This window comes from Aspergillus multicolor (assembly GCF_047715735.1).
Source record: "Aspergillus multicolor strain CBS 133.54 unplaced genomic scaffold BDW74scaffold_34, whole genome shotgun sequence".
NCBI classification, from domain to species: domain Eukaryota; kingdom Fungi; phylum Ascomycota; class Eurotiomycetes; order Eurotiales; family Aspergillaceae; genus Aspergillus; species Aspergillus multicolor.
Window position 1 is genome coordinate 257,844 of NW_027395985.1, and position 13,397 is coordinate 271,240.

General features: G+C 51.4%; 5 protein-coding genes across 5 annotated transcripts; 2 read left to right on the forward strand and 3 right to left on the reverse strand.

The window, feature by feature from the left end:
* Window positions 1-429: 429 nt before the first annotated feature.
* On the reverse strand, window positions 430-1,861 carry BDW74DRAFT_89475 (D-isomer specific 2-hydroxyacid dehydrogenase family protein). The gene is made up of 2 exons (XM_073734017.1): window positions 1,245-1,861; window positions 430-1,197 (listed from the first exon to the last, which is right to left on the reverse strand). Exons 1-2 carry the CDS (start codon window positions 1,759-1,761, stop codon window positions 710-712), a joined length of 1,005 nt encoding a protein of 334 aa, XP_073579714.1. The 5' UTR covers window positions 1,762-1,861; the 3' UTR covers window positions 430-709.
* Window positions 1,862-2,427: 566 nt separating this feature from the next.
* Window positions 2,428-4,755, forward strand: BDW74DRAFT_170528 (OPT family oligopeptide transporter; the record flags this gene model as incomplete). The annotated part of the gene is made up of 2 exons (XM_073727181.1): window positions 2,428-3,138; window positions 3,190-4,755. 2 exons carry the CDS (start codon window positions 2,428-2,430, stop codon window positions 4,753-4,755), a joined length of 2,277 nt encoding a protein of 758 aa, XP_073579715.1.
* A 1,081-nt stretch (window positions 4,756-5,836) lies between these two features.
* On the forward strand, window positions 5,837-6,889 carry BDW74DRAFT_89522 (uncharacterized protein). The gene is made up of 2 exons (XM_073734019.1): window positions 5,837-6,652; window positions 6,713-6,889. The coding sequence occupies exon 1, from the start codon at window positions 6,030-6,032 to the stop codon at window positions 6,558-6,560; it is 531 nt and encodes a 176-aa protein (XP_073579716.1). The 5' UTR covers window positions 5,837-6,029; the 3' UTR covers window positions 6,561-6,652; window positions 6,713-6,889.
* A 991-nt stretch (window positions 6,890-7,880) lies between these two features.
* On the reverse strand, window positions 7,881-11,092 carry BDW74DRAFT_160944 (stress-regulated transcription factor RPN4). The gene is made up of 3 exons (XM_073725715.1): window positions 11,030-11,092; window positions 9,808-10,910; window positions 7,881-9,744 (listed from the first exon to the last, which is right to left on the reverse strand). Exons 2-3 carry the CDS (start codon window positions 10,673-10,675, stop codon window positions 8,603-8,605), a joined length of 2,010 nt encoding a protein of 669 aa, XP_073579717.1. The 5' UTR covers window positions 10,676-10,910; window positions 11,030-11,092; the 3' UTR covers window positions 7,881-8,602.
* Window positions 11,093-11,258: 166 nt separating this feature from the next.
* On the reverse strand, window positions 11,259-12,456 carry BDW74DRAFT_160947 (uncharacterized protein). Its single transcript, XM_073725716.1, has one exon. It carries the CDS (start codon window positions 11,973-11,975, stop codon window positions 11,766-11,768), a length of 210 nt encoding a protein of 69 aa, XP_073579718.1. The 5' UTR covers window positions 11,976-12,456; the 3' UTR covers window positions 11,259-11,765.
* Window positions 12,457-13,397: the final 941 nt, after the last annotated feature.

The following is a 13,397-nucleotide window of genomic DNA, read 5'->3' on the forward strand; positions in this document are numbered from 1 at the left end:
GACCCGCCTTTCTGCAGGACGAAGGCCCGAGGTCGTGATGCAAGGGGCTTCCTCCAAACGACCACCACCGGGGTCGTTCTGTATCTAGCTCGTAGCAAGAGCCTACTAACCGACTCACAAAAGACATTCAACACCTTGAGCATTCTCATCGATATTTGGGGGTTATGAATATTCTGGCACTAGCGACATGGACCCCAAAAAGCCTCCAGGACTAACCCCCCTAGATCGCAAGAGAAGAAGGGACCGTGCCGTGTCTGTGGATTAATCAGTTTCAGGGGTGAATCAACCCTTGGGCATCCAACAAGGTCCCCATGCTAATCGCTGAATACACTTTCGTCTGTTGCGGACAACAATGTATGAGATAGAACAGATATTAGTCGTGAGCGAAGGTTGTAGCGTAGTACAGTAGCTGGAGAGAAATCCAGTAGTAGGAACAGCTCAATAGTAGTAGGCATAGCTTAGTGATGAGATAGCTTGGTCAAAACAGTTAAAGTGGCTGAGAGATAGCTCAAGAAAATCTGAGGATCTTTTAAGGAGTCGTGCTCTGGAGTTTGTTCCTTTATTGGAGGGTTGAACGACGAACGTCGTTGTATTATATATAATCCAATGATTCAGCCCTCATGGATAAGCTCGATGCAGAACAACTTCAATAAACCTCCAACGATGTTTTTTTTGATACATATGCGAGCCAACATGACATAAATGTTGGTTATGACACAACATTGACAGGCTGTCCAGCAGCCCAAGCCTCAACTGCCATTTTCAGCTTTGAGCCATAGTTGACCGCGGTCCTCTGGGATAGCCAAGCCAAATGAGGCGTGGCAATGATGTTAAGGTCTTTAGCGTTCTCCGCTAGCAATGGTGAAGTATCAGGTCCCGCAGGCTCGCCATTGAATACATCTGTTGCTGCGCCACAGATTTTGCGTTCGCGCAGTGCGTGGACCAAAGCTTCTTCGTCCACAGTACCGCCCCGAGAAACGTTCACTATCACAGCGTGGGAGGACATGGCGACAAACTCTGGCGTTGATATGAAGTTCCGGGTCGAATTCATGAGCGGGACGGCGAGGAATAGCACGGTACTTTGTCTGATGACTGTCTCGAATGGGACTCTTGACGAATCTGTTGTTGTGGAACCCTTGCGGTCGGATATCAAGACCTTCATCCCCAGATTGCGCGCCAGTGTGGCAATTCTTTTTCCTGGTACGTGTTAGACTCACTCTTATATATTGGGTCAATATGCCTACCAACGCTACCGTTTCCAATAATACCGGCGACTTCATCCTGGCAAGTCAAAGGAGGCGTTCCGTCTTTATCCAGGAATTCAGCAAACAAAAGTCTCTTTTCTTTCCACTTTCCTGCCCTCGTTGACAAATGCATGTCAAGAAGTTTTCGTCGCGCAGCAAAGTACATCCCAATCGCGTGTTCGGATACAGCCTCGATATTGGCGTTAGGGCTGTTGCAGACAACAATTCCTCTTCTCCTGCAGGCCTCAAGGTCGATGCAGTCGAACCCGGAAGCAACCATGACAATAAGCTTGAGATGCGGCGTTACATCAGGAGAAAGCACGCCGGCGTCAACTCGTGCATTAGATAGGATTATTATGGAGGCGTCATGAACGCGATCCGGGAGCTCGGCCGACGACGTCCACGGGTAGACTGTCTGCGAGTAGGTGAACGGCGCGGGGAAATCGAACTCGGGAATCTGGAGTACCGATCCCTGAAGGAAGACGATGTGGTGGTGTTCGGCTGTTGGGACGGGCATGGCGACTATTCGTAGATTTCTGTTTACGGTTGCAAGTCTCCATGATGCTTTTCGGATGGCGCTTGGTCTTATATATTGCGGCTTGGACAACCTTATCGCTCGCCCTTGACGGTGGGGCAGACGCCCTGTGGGTGACAAGATGGCGGATCTAAGGTCTGAACCTTATGGTGAAAGCTGATCCTGCCAGCCGACACGTAACATATGCAAGCTCAGAGCAAGCAGCACACGAACGGGAGAGGAGTGATTAGCAAATGCCATTATGAGAAGATAGAAGAAGGCCTGCGATTTAGTATTCCGTAGGTCAGCAGGGTTCGGATCTCAGCCGAAGTTGGAGAACAGGGGAGATTAGCTTATCGCTTATCGGCAGCTTAGTCATGATAGTTCGTGACGCTATCTCCTCGCTTCTCCGCCATTTCTCCTCACCTCCTCACCTCCTCTCCGCTTTCCAACCTCAAATCCTTTTGCACATTTACCCTTTTTAAGCTATGACTTGATGAACATATTCTCTCGTGTTAGACTTGTATACTTTTTATTGCATGCATGAACTTATTGACAAAAACTAATGCGACTGCCAAATTGATGAACTACCAGTCAATTCCGCCAGGCGCTGAGCCAGGCGATACCCACCACCCCAGTATGGAAACACCAGGTCCCGGGGCCGACACTATGGCGCCCCGGAGCTTTACCTTGAGGTCCCTGCTGGTCGGTCTTGTTATTGGTGCTCTAATCACCTTTTCGAACACTTACTTCGGCCTGCAAACGGGCTGGATCAGTACGATGGCTATGCCGTCAGCACTAATTGGATTTTCGGTCTTCAAAGTGTTCTCGAAATACCTCTCTTACCCATTCACACCCATTGAGAACGTGTTGATACAAACGGTGGCCGGAGCTGTGGGGACGATGCCTCTTGGATGTGGGTTCGTCGGTGTCATCCCTGCCTTGGAGTTCCTCATACGAGATGGAGAAGACGGCCCATCAGGCGACGGTGGTACCGGAGAAGGCGGTCCTTTGAAGTTAAACTTTGGGAAATTGGTTCTATGGAGTCTGGGAGTATGTTTGTTTGGCGTTGTTTTTGCGGTGCCACTGCGGAAAGAGGTCATTATCCGCGAAAAATTGAAGTTTCCCAGTGGAACGGCGTCTGCGTTGATGCTTAGGGTTCTTCATGGGAGTGGGAAGGGTGAGAAAGGTGCAAAGGCGAGCGCTCGCTCGTCAGACGACCAACGAGATGAGGAGGACATACAACCTCTGCTTTCGCGGAGCTCTGCAGAAAGAGAGACTATATTGCAGCAGGATACTAGGGACTCCGACAACCTCAAAAAAGACTGGAGATCGAAAATGCGTCTTTTAGTCGGCGCATTTGGGCTTTCTGGCATATATGTATGGCCGTGATCCATCGTCTCCTGATGAGCAGTAAGCTGACAACAATAGACACTTTTTTCGTACTTCGTACCTCAGGTCCGCGATATCCCAATCCTGGGCCTGTCGCTTGCCAACAACTGGCTGTGGACGCTCAACCCTTCACCTGCATACGTTGGTCAAGGAATCATCATGGGACCGTCGACCTGTGCGCATATGCTTTTTGGGGCTGTGTTAGGCTGGGGTGTTCTGTCCCCGCTTGCGAAAGCTCGCGGATGGGCACCGGGGCCTGTAGACAGCTGGGAGGATGGGAGCAAAGCCTGGATTGTCTGGGTGTCTTTGGCGATCATGCTTGCCGACTCGATTGTCAGCTTAGGCTGGCTGGTTTTGAAACCTGCCGTGAAGAGTGCGCCGAATGCTATAAAGAGAATCTCGAATACTCGGATCGGCAGTTGGATTGCCTCAAAAAGCCCAAAAATCCCGAGCCGCTCGTACCAATACTCTGCCTTGAGCCCTATAACAGAAGAATCATCAGGTCCAAGCAGTCTCTTTCAAGCTGGAACGGACCCGCAGCCGGGTAAGAATGAGGATGAGGATGCACCTGCATTTCAACTGATTTCTATGCGAACGGTGCTTATTCTACTTCCGCTAACACTGATCCTGAACGTCGTCTGTATGCACATTGTTTTCGGCGATGTTATATCCCCTCTTCTTTCAAGCCTCGCCACCCTTCTCGCTGTCCTTTTGTCAATTATGGGTGTGCGCGCGCTAGGCGAAACAGATCTCAACCCGGTCTCCGGCATCAGCAAACTGACCCAGTTACTTTTCTCCCTCGCAACGCCGTCGTCTCATTTCTCCAGACGCACTGCTCTGGTAACCAATCTTCTTGCCGGCGCCGTATCTGAATCAGGCGCCCTTCAAGCCGGTGATATGATGCAGGATCTGAAAACAGGACATCTCCTAGGCGCGAGCCCCAAAGCTCAGTTTTACGGTCAAATAATTGGCAGTCTTGTCGGCGCGGTTCTCTCCACTGCTGTCTACAAGATGTATGTCAACGTGTACCCAGTTCCAGGCCCCATGTTCCAGACGCCCACTGCGTATGTTTGGATCTTCACTGCCCGCCTAGTCACGGGTCAAGGCTTACCCCCTATGGCATGGGAAGCTTCTACGATTGCCGGCGTTGTCTTTGTAGCCATCACCATACTTCGGATCGTCGCTACCTCTCCTATCGCCAATGGAGGTCGTCCAGCCGGCACGCCAGCCTCGTGGCGGTCCTGGATTCCAGGTGGCATCGCGGTCGCCGTAGGCATATTCAATGTACCATCATTTACGCTTGCACGAGCCATTGGTGGCCTCATCGCGTGGTGGTGGTCTCGCGCCCATGCGGGAGGCAAAAATGATCTTAAACCAGAAAGCGAACCAACGGTCCGGTCGAATCAACCTGGCGAAAACGAAGATCAGCCGCTTACCTCTACTTCACGTGGCAAACCTACTTCACCGGCAACTGGTGACAGCGATGGTGATGCAGATGCTGCTTCGTCCAGCGTTGTCGTCCTGGCTTCCGGTTTGATTCTTGGCGAGGGCATCATGAGTATTGTGAACCTCCTCTTAGCCAGCGGAAGTGTTCCTCATCTTTGATGGAATGCGCTGAATGGTTTTCTCGGATCTAAAAACATACATTAGAACTATTTACGACTATATATACATGGGTGTTTGCCTACAGCGCGGCCTCTTAGAACAATTCCACCCAATGCTGAAACCCATCTTTACCTTATCTGCGTGCTCGAACTTGCGAAGATCCACCTCCAAGTGTTGGCTTTACTATTGAGGACCCTTATCTTCTACCACACCCTTGCAATCTGATCCTGTATGGTTTCTTACATGTGGCTACCCACCAGATTGCTGGGTCTTTGATTGAATCTACTAAACCCATCCACCTCAAATTCGCTCGAGTGCCGCAATATCGCAGCAAGGTCATGTTGCAGCGCCCTAGCCATAATCCATAAGCGCAAGAGTGCCCTCACGATGGCAGGTGCAACCGCTTAACGATCTCGACGAGAATATAGCATCCACTGCGGAATCACGGTTGAATACCTGACTCAGTTCCTGTTGTCCAATAGGGCACCGAAGAGATTGAGTTATTTTCTACGGTTATCGGTATTATGAGCTTCTGCTGATGCTTTCATGTAGCGGCTCAATTAGGCAAGGACAATGTATGTCATGACTCTGTTGTCATTGGGAATATACTGCTAAAGTGCCGGCATAATTGTCCACTTATGGGCTCCATGGGCTGTAGGCAAGTGGTCACTTTCTTGCCTCCAAGCGCTGGATCGCTCTGCAAAGTATATCATGAGATGCATGGAGATAATTGGTAGTTTGAAAGATCTCTCTAGGTGCGGTGTTTATCCCGGGCATGCCCATCTACTCGGCCATTTCGACTGCCAGATGTAAGTTTGAGTTACAGGGTTTAGTACGCTGTGAAGAGCAAGACATGTTAGTTAAGGTTCCATTGGTACGTCTACTATTAAGTCCGTTAGCAATAGTATGATTATATGAGTCTAGAGATGGATGACATTGTGTGGAAGGTTCGACATAGAACAGGTTCCTTCCTCATAACACAGCTCTTATCTCTTTCCCTTTCTATTTCCAATCCCATTTCCATTTCCTTCTCCCACCAGCACATTCTATTTCCATCTTCCATCTCCAACCATCAGTTACAACACCAATTCCAATTGTAGCTATTTTATTCCATATCGCAAACAGCAACTATGTAATCCGTGCGCCCCCAAATCCTTCTCCTCTCTCTTTGCCACCGATTCTACCTCGATGATGTCTACGACGTGCTCTTTTCACGTCTCTCGGAATCAGCAACCCTCGATCATGCAAGAACCTCCGAAGAAGCAATCCGCCTGATGTCCAGGAAAACCTTCAAGGCAATCATTCTTACAGACGAAGCTCTTACGGAAGACGAACTGAACTACGATGAGGTATTCGACCATGTGAAAGAGTACATCCGCTACGGCGCGGGCCTCGTCATCGCCGGGCTGCACTTCCCAAACTTCGTGAACTCCACCCGCTTCGGCGAGTTCTTCAACAAGATGGGCGTCCTGTGGCTGAAAGGAGAATACTACCGCTTGGACTTTGACATGAATCCGTCGTGTGATCGCGAACTGCTGCATGGGCTGGGACTGACGGCCTCGGGCCTCCCCGCACGCTATGGTATGAAGGCGCTGGGTGCTGTAGGGGCGAACGCCCACGAGAAGCTTTATGTCCCTGTGCTAGGGGGGCGGAGCCAGTCGATGGTTGAGCTGGGAGAGACTGTCGATCCGAGCCAGGCGGCTGTTGTTGGGGTGAAGCTTGGGAAGGGGCGTCTGTTCTACATTGGGGACCTCAATTGGGAGCATGGCTCGCAGGAACTTGTGGTGAGGCTCTGTGGTGCTTAGAGCACAGTCTCCCGTGTATTGGACGGGTTGGTCGTTGGGTTTTCCAGGCCAATGATGATGGTCGGAATCAAATTGGATGCATCAAGTTTAAGGTCAGTTGGGAACGTTCCTCCGTGTGTACGAGTTAGCTAATCAAAAGCGCATGCACTTAGTGAAATACATCGCACAGTCCTAGCTTGCTCTACGGAAATCCAACATGGTACCGCCGCCTGCATTTTCGATCAATTCAGCATCTCTCAGTTAGTTTACAAGAGCAGGCTTGTACCCATATCCTTAACTCAGCTTAGGGATAGCAAGTATCCCCAACTCTAATGCTACTTGTTGTTGGCCAAAACCTTCCATTCCAGCCATGTCTCTCGATCCTTTTTGACAACACAGATAAAACAAATACCAGAATATCCTCCGTCACAATCACGCCCTACTACTACTATCATCGCACTACCCCTTATCCTCATCCTACTCCTAAGATCTCCGACTCCATGCTTCCAAATACCTTCTCCGTACTTCCATAGTCGGTAGCACAGCCACAACCACAAAGACAGATCGACATGACTCGAGGGATCCCGAAGAACGGTACATCCCTTGCAACAATGCACCATGTCCCAGCATTACAAGTGGGTCAGCCCAAGCCTTACGATACCATCACTCCCTCGCGTTTACCCATTTCCCCAGCCCTTCCTTCCATTCTACCTTACTCAGTCTCCTCGCAGCCCAACACGCCCACGGGCCTCCCAGCAAGCCACACCCCACATACCCGCTGTCGGAATTGACAAACAACGAATCGCACACATCCAAAACCGAGATCTAGCACTTCCTGTCCTTCTAAGTGGTCAATCTCATATCGAAAACTCCGCTCGCAGCGCCGGCGCTCCGCAGGGTCAATGGAGTCCAGTGTCCACAGTCCGTGAGCCCGTTTGCCTGCCTGTCTGACGTTTGATCGGCGCTGGGCGGTTTGTTTCATCATTTCCCCGGCGACCCGGGCTTTCTGTTGGGTCGACGTACTTTGGTTACGGGGGTATGATGCATCCTCCTTACTACTGCACAGAAGATATGGTGTTTTCTCCGCAGGGCCAATGGACCGTCCGGTCCCAAGAGATGATACTGGGGCATTTCCGAGGCTACGGGTACAGTAGGGTGCTTATTCCATTCTGGGGAGGTGCACTACTTCCTGTACTCCGTAGTTATATCTGGGGTATGTAGCTATGACCTCGATGGACTCGAATGACGCGGTGATGATTAGCAATTGCTCCGATCTGATCTCGCGGCTACATCATTGCATGCATCATCTCATACGGATTACCGAGTACAGGAACAGTTCGATTTTAATCAGTATCAATGGTTCGGTCAATTAGGTCAGTTGTTCGTTTGTAGGTAGTGTACATAGTATACAGATAGTCATTTTTGATCGCCAGCGACAAAAGCCAATGTTGTATAAACACCAAACGAAAAAAGAAACCCATCATACAAGACATCATAACATCGTACAGTAGTAATAAGAGCCAATATGGTACAGCGAAAAGGTCATAGCACCGCATGCAATAATAATAGTCGTCCCACCAGTGTATAGAAAACAATAACAGTCGGTCTTTTGAATCCACGATGCTGCCACCCATGCACAAAACATAACAAACGAAATCTATAGCCAAATTGGGAAAGGAAAACAAGGCTGGCTTGCTGAATCAATACATGACAATAAGAAGTCGAATTCAATAGAACGAGGAGGAATGCGTCATTGAACATCAGTGACAATATGATCGATATCGAGGTGACCCCTTTGGGCCGAGGAGGCCGTCAGTTGTGGAAGCAGTGACGTCATGGCTGGTGACTCGAAGAGGCAGGTCCCGTGCCGATCTGAGTTTGTCAGCAGGTCGTTTCCCCATTGGGCGGCGCCTATGACATCAGAGGCTGGCTCATGTCATGTCGAGTAATTGGGTCGCTCGGTGAGTGCCCAGGCAGTTCGTCTCATTCGCTGCTCCGTGCGGACATGGTCAAGGGTCTAGCATAGCAGTAGTGCAAGCCCCCTGGATAAGTGGTTGAGATGTCTATTCTCGTGCCCTGCGCTTCTGTTTGCCGGGCCATTCCACTTCGGGGTGCACGACCCGCATGTGCCGTGTCAGAGCATCATTCCGAGAAAAGGTCTTCTCCTCCGTACACAGGTGGCAGCGGACCTTTTGCTTGCGGGCGTTGTGGATCGTGTCTTCGTGCCGTGTAAGATCGTAAGGCCGCGAGAAGACAGAATTGCAGGGCTTCCCGGTCGAAGGATTCGGCCGGGTGCACTTGTGGGGACCAGCCTGCGAGTTGCGTGATGACCCGTCGCGCGCAACCATGTGACCTCCCGGTGTGGTTTGACGGTGCGCCTCGCGTTTGTGCTTCTGTAGATCGGCCGGTGTCTCGAAACGCTGCGTACACCCGTGGTAGGTGCATGTGTAGGTACCGCCATTCGACGAGGTGTTCTGCGGTCGCTGCATGGGCACCGCCGTCTTTGCCAGAGTAGGAGAAGTCAGGTCGTTCGAGTAAGCTTCGCTGTTTGTAGACTCAAAGCGAGGAAGCGACGCAGGGAATTCGGGAGTATGGTGCAAGAAGTTTTGTTGTTGCTGCTGCGACGGGCGTCGGCTGTGAGGCTGCTGGTTGAATGTAAACTGGGCCTGGTTGAACTGCGAAGGGAACGAATCCATCGACGGGAAACTGGGAGCCGGCTGGAAACTCTCCTGTCGCAGTCCAAGAGTGTCACCAATGTTAAAGTCATTCTGGTAGACCGGCAGCCCATGGTCATCACCGTCGTTAAAGTCGTTCAGCGCCACATCCTTGGGAGAGATGGTCTTTGGCTCAACCTGGGGCTGATGCTGCATCACCATACCAGGCTGGCTGGTAGGCGCGCTGGTCATCGCCTGCTGTTGGTACTCGGCGGCCATGGGCGAGTTCTGTCTGAAAGGAGAGCGGTCGCGATCCATTGAAGCCACGGGCGACTGAACGCGAGCAGAAAGATGGCCCTGGTTGGCAGCTTGTAACCGGTTGGCGACGATGTTGTTGTACGAAGGAGGAAGCAGGTTCTGATTTTGGTTTTGCTTTGTGATCTGAGGTGTTTGCATCACAGTTGGGTTGAACAGCTCGTCCTGGTAGACGTCGGTGATTGTTCGGTTGAGCTTGGGAATTCCCAGAGGAAGCCCGTTGGTGCTACTGTAGTCTGGAAGCGCATCGAAACGTAAGTAATCATCCAGCCATCGATCATCAGGAGATTGGTTCTCACCATTAGGAGCAACTTTGGAGTCCTCAACCTCTTCAAATTGATTTTGAGGGGTGACGGGGGAGTTGTGGCTGACGGTGGAAACGGAAGGTGCGTGGGAGTGCTCGCTGGAGTGCTGTTGTTGCTGCTCTGCGACGAAGTTGTAGTTGCCATCCTGGGCCAGCTCGGTCTTTTGAAATTGAGGAGTAAGGAACGACTGCTGTACTGGCGTGTGCGCCGGCGTCGGCAGATGCTTTGTAGGAGCACTGTTGTAAGCAGATCGCTGGTTCACGGGTGACCTTGACGATGAGCTGGGTGTGTGCTGGTGGCCATTGTACTGCTGCGGCATGCGCTGGACATTGTGTGAATTGGACAGCTGGAGGCCATTGTCCCAACCGTGAGTGTTGGGCATAAACTGCTGTTGCGCCAACATTTGGGAGTTGTCAAAGACGAATTGCTGGTTGTAGTGAGGAAGGTAGGACTGCTGCTGCGGGGAGTTGGAGTGCTGGATGTGAATCTCAGGGTTGTAGGAGGAGGCCGGTGTCATCGAAGGAGCCTCGAAGCTGGAACCGTCAAAGACGGCTGAGTAGTCGGCAGAAGCTGCCGTTGTGGCGGGAAAGTGCGAGACCGAGGAGGCTGGCGACGAGGTGGGAGAGGACGGCACGGATGAGGGTGGAGAGACGAAGTTGAGGTTCTGGCGGTACTTGAAGGGCGACTGCAGTCGGCCCTGGTCTTGTTGAGAGAGGAACTGGAAAGGAAGGTCTTGAGAGTATTCGGTAGGGAGGAACTGGTCGTCCTGGTTGATGTAAACCGAGTCGGGATAGTTGATGAAGGGAACGGAGGAAGTCTGATCGTTGATGGCACCTTTACGTAGTGATGGGTGCATGTACATAATGTAGTGGAGGTCGATTTGCCACTCGGGGAGAGCTGAGCTGATAAGTAATAGGCTGGCTCACAAGGCCACTGCCAAAGAACAGGAGTTTGTGTCCCAGAATCTGGGGGGTCGGTGCTGTGGTTCGGGTGCTAGGTGAAAGATGGTTCTGGAAAGGTCTAGCAGTAATGATGAAACCAATTGTCGAGGGCAGATGGATGATTTTAAATCGAGGGAGGGATCCGTTTGTCTGGGTCTAGCATAGTGATTAGGTTAGTCGCGGATGACGATGAACTCTGTCACGGTGATATGAGAGTATGGCCGATATGGCAGCAGTGGGGATTGGGTGTCATCGTTGGCTAATGAGTCACTCACCTAGGATTGTTTGGGTATCAAGTGATGTTGAGTTGATGTGAAGAAGGTGAGTTTAATGTTTGTGTTTAGTCTGGGGAGACATCGAGACGTCTGGGAGGAGGAGAGGCATAATTAATAGCTGTTGAATTGATGATATCACACTAGCGCAGTGAAGCTCTCGGGTGCGCTGTTGAGGACAGGCGACTAGCGGTAACTTTGCGGTAACGTACGCGTATGACGCTAGAGCCAATATTTGAATTTATTTTTATTTTTGTTCGGTTTATTCTATTTTTTTCCCAGCGACGGACGATCTTGGTGTCAACGCACGCAGATCCTTCTTCAGGTTTAACCTCCTTCCAGCCCTGTCTTGTCCGATTGGGCTCGTCTTTGTCAATTTGGCCTAAGCCACAGCAGAGTTTTTCCATCCAAGCCCAGGGCCTGGTGGTCTGTGACATTTCCCCATGATTTACCCGGCGACGTCTACATCGTATGTCGTATATAAAAAGTACTCGTAACTCCGATCCGATATATCCCTATATCCTTACAAGGCAGACTGAACGTACAGTACTGCTGACAGGGGCATTATTAAGATGAGTCAAGCGTCAGACCCTGAGTGCCTGACTGAGGATCGCATAATCGCATATCTCGGACAGCCGATAACCCAGCGCAGATTGGGCAGTTAATCGCGGCCCACTGTCATCAGCAGCGTACAGTTATGCTGAGCAAGCAGAAAAGCGTCGAGTGGAAGCGTTAGCGCTCAGCCACCGATCTCATTCATGCCTGGAGATGGAGATGGAGAAACCGACATCCGAGGCCCGGAGATCGCTCGCACTCTGCGGATGACAAATGAAGAGTCAGAGTCAGGACAAAGCCTTGCAGCCTGCATCTGCGTGGCTTGAATTCCATTCCCCAAGCTGCTGGAAGCGGGTCGAAAGACCTCTCTGCCCATCTGATTCATGAAGATCATTGTTTGAATGAAAATTTTCTCCACAGTCCACAAAGCAGTTCCTGAGTGGCTGCCGCGGCGCTGGTTGCTCCGTTCCTCAAAGACTGGATAGGCTGCGCCACAGCTCCATCAGATACGATCGGTTACGGCACGGCTACCATCTGTGGCTTATGCATCGGACTTCACCGGACGCCTGAATTCCAATCCCAGCACCCGGCCCCAGGGACCTCTTGCGCCCTCGCCTGTCAGACTCCAAAGCAGATCCATTTAGCGCTGTTCGCTGACCACTGACCACGTTTCTGCTGACGCTTCTGCATGCATGCACTGCGCGCCAGGGACCGACCGGGCTCGGAATTGGACGTTGAAGGACGAAGACCTCGGCGTTGCAATTTACTTTATTTCCGTCGGCGTTCTCCTACCACTTTGGCTCTACCACCGCAACGGGTAACCTTTACGGCAGCTACATCCGAACCATTATCAGACCAAGCTGCGACCTGACAACGTGGTCTCTCGTGAATTGCGATGTCTCGAGGCTCAGCTTGACTTGGTCAGCTGATACATCGCCGGTCGTCGCTTGTCAGACTAGGCAAGAATCGCCGACTGACTGGGGTGTAAGTACTGCTACTCGAGAGCACATGACCAAGTAGCCGCAACAACACGATCACTCGGTCATACAATGGGTCTCGCTATCCTATATCTGACTATGGACTTGTCTTAGTAGTAGCTGCTGGTAGGTTCTCAACGGTTTCCAGCAGGCACCTGACCGAAATAGTCTCTGCCATGTGCTCGCATACGTTGTTGACTTGTAGCGCCGAGACATGTCTGACTCCACCGGTACCTCTACATACGGCTACACACAGTCCAACTCCTGATTATCAGCGTAATGCGCATACGCACATTCAGCTCATACTCTATGTTATTACATTTCCAGTAAAACTTCGCCGCGCTGAACTCAAAATAAAGCTGCCTACACGCCGTACAACACAGCGCAAAAGAACAAAATGCAGCAGCAGGATTCAACCCGTCGATCTGCTTCAGATCTCTATAGATCGAGCAATGAGAGCCGCAGAACGAAAGCTAATCTCAGCTCCTCGCATTCCCAAAGTTCGGGATGCACGGGGGACTCAGGGAACCACAAGATCCCGCCAATCACCCTTACGAGTATGGTAAACCGTATCGTACTCCGTACGACTTCGTGCTCGCATTGACTCTTGACTCGCCCGGGGGCCGGACCAAGTCTCCCATACGGGATAGCCTGCCCAGCGTCCCCCACGCGGACCTTGGAAGTGGATCTCAACCCCGGACTCAGCCCTCTTTCCAACCCCGACTGGAGCCGTCAAACCTGCGCCGGCCTGGCACCTGCAAGCCTCTTGGATCTGGCGTTGTGCAATCAAGGTGCAGAGCAACGGTGACTCACTGACTCGGTTTCGAGCCAGGAGTAAC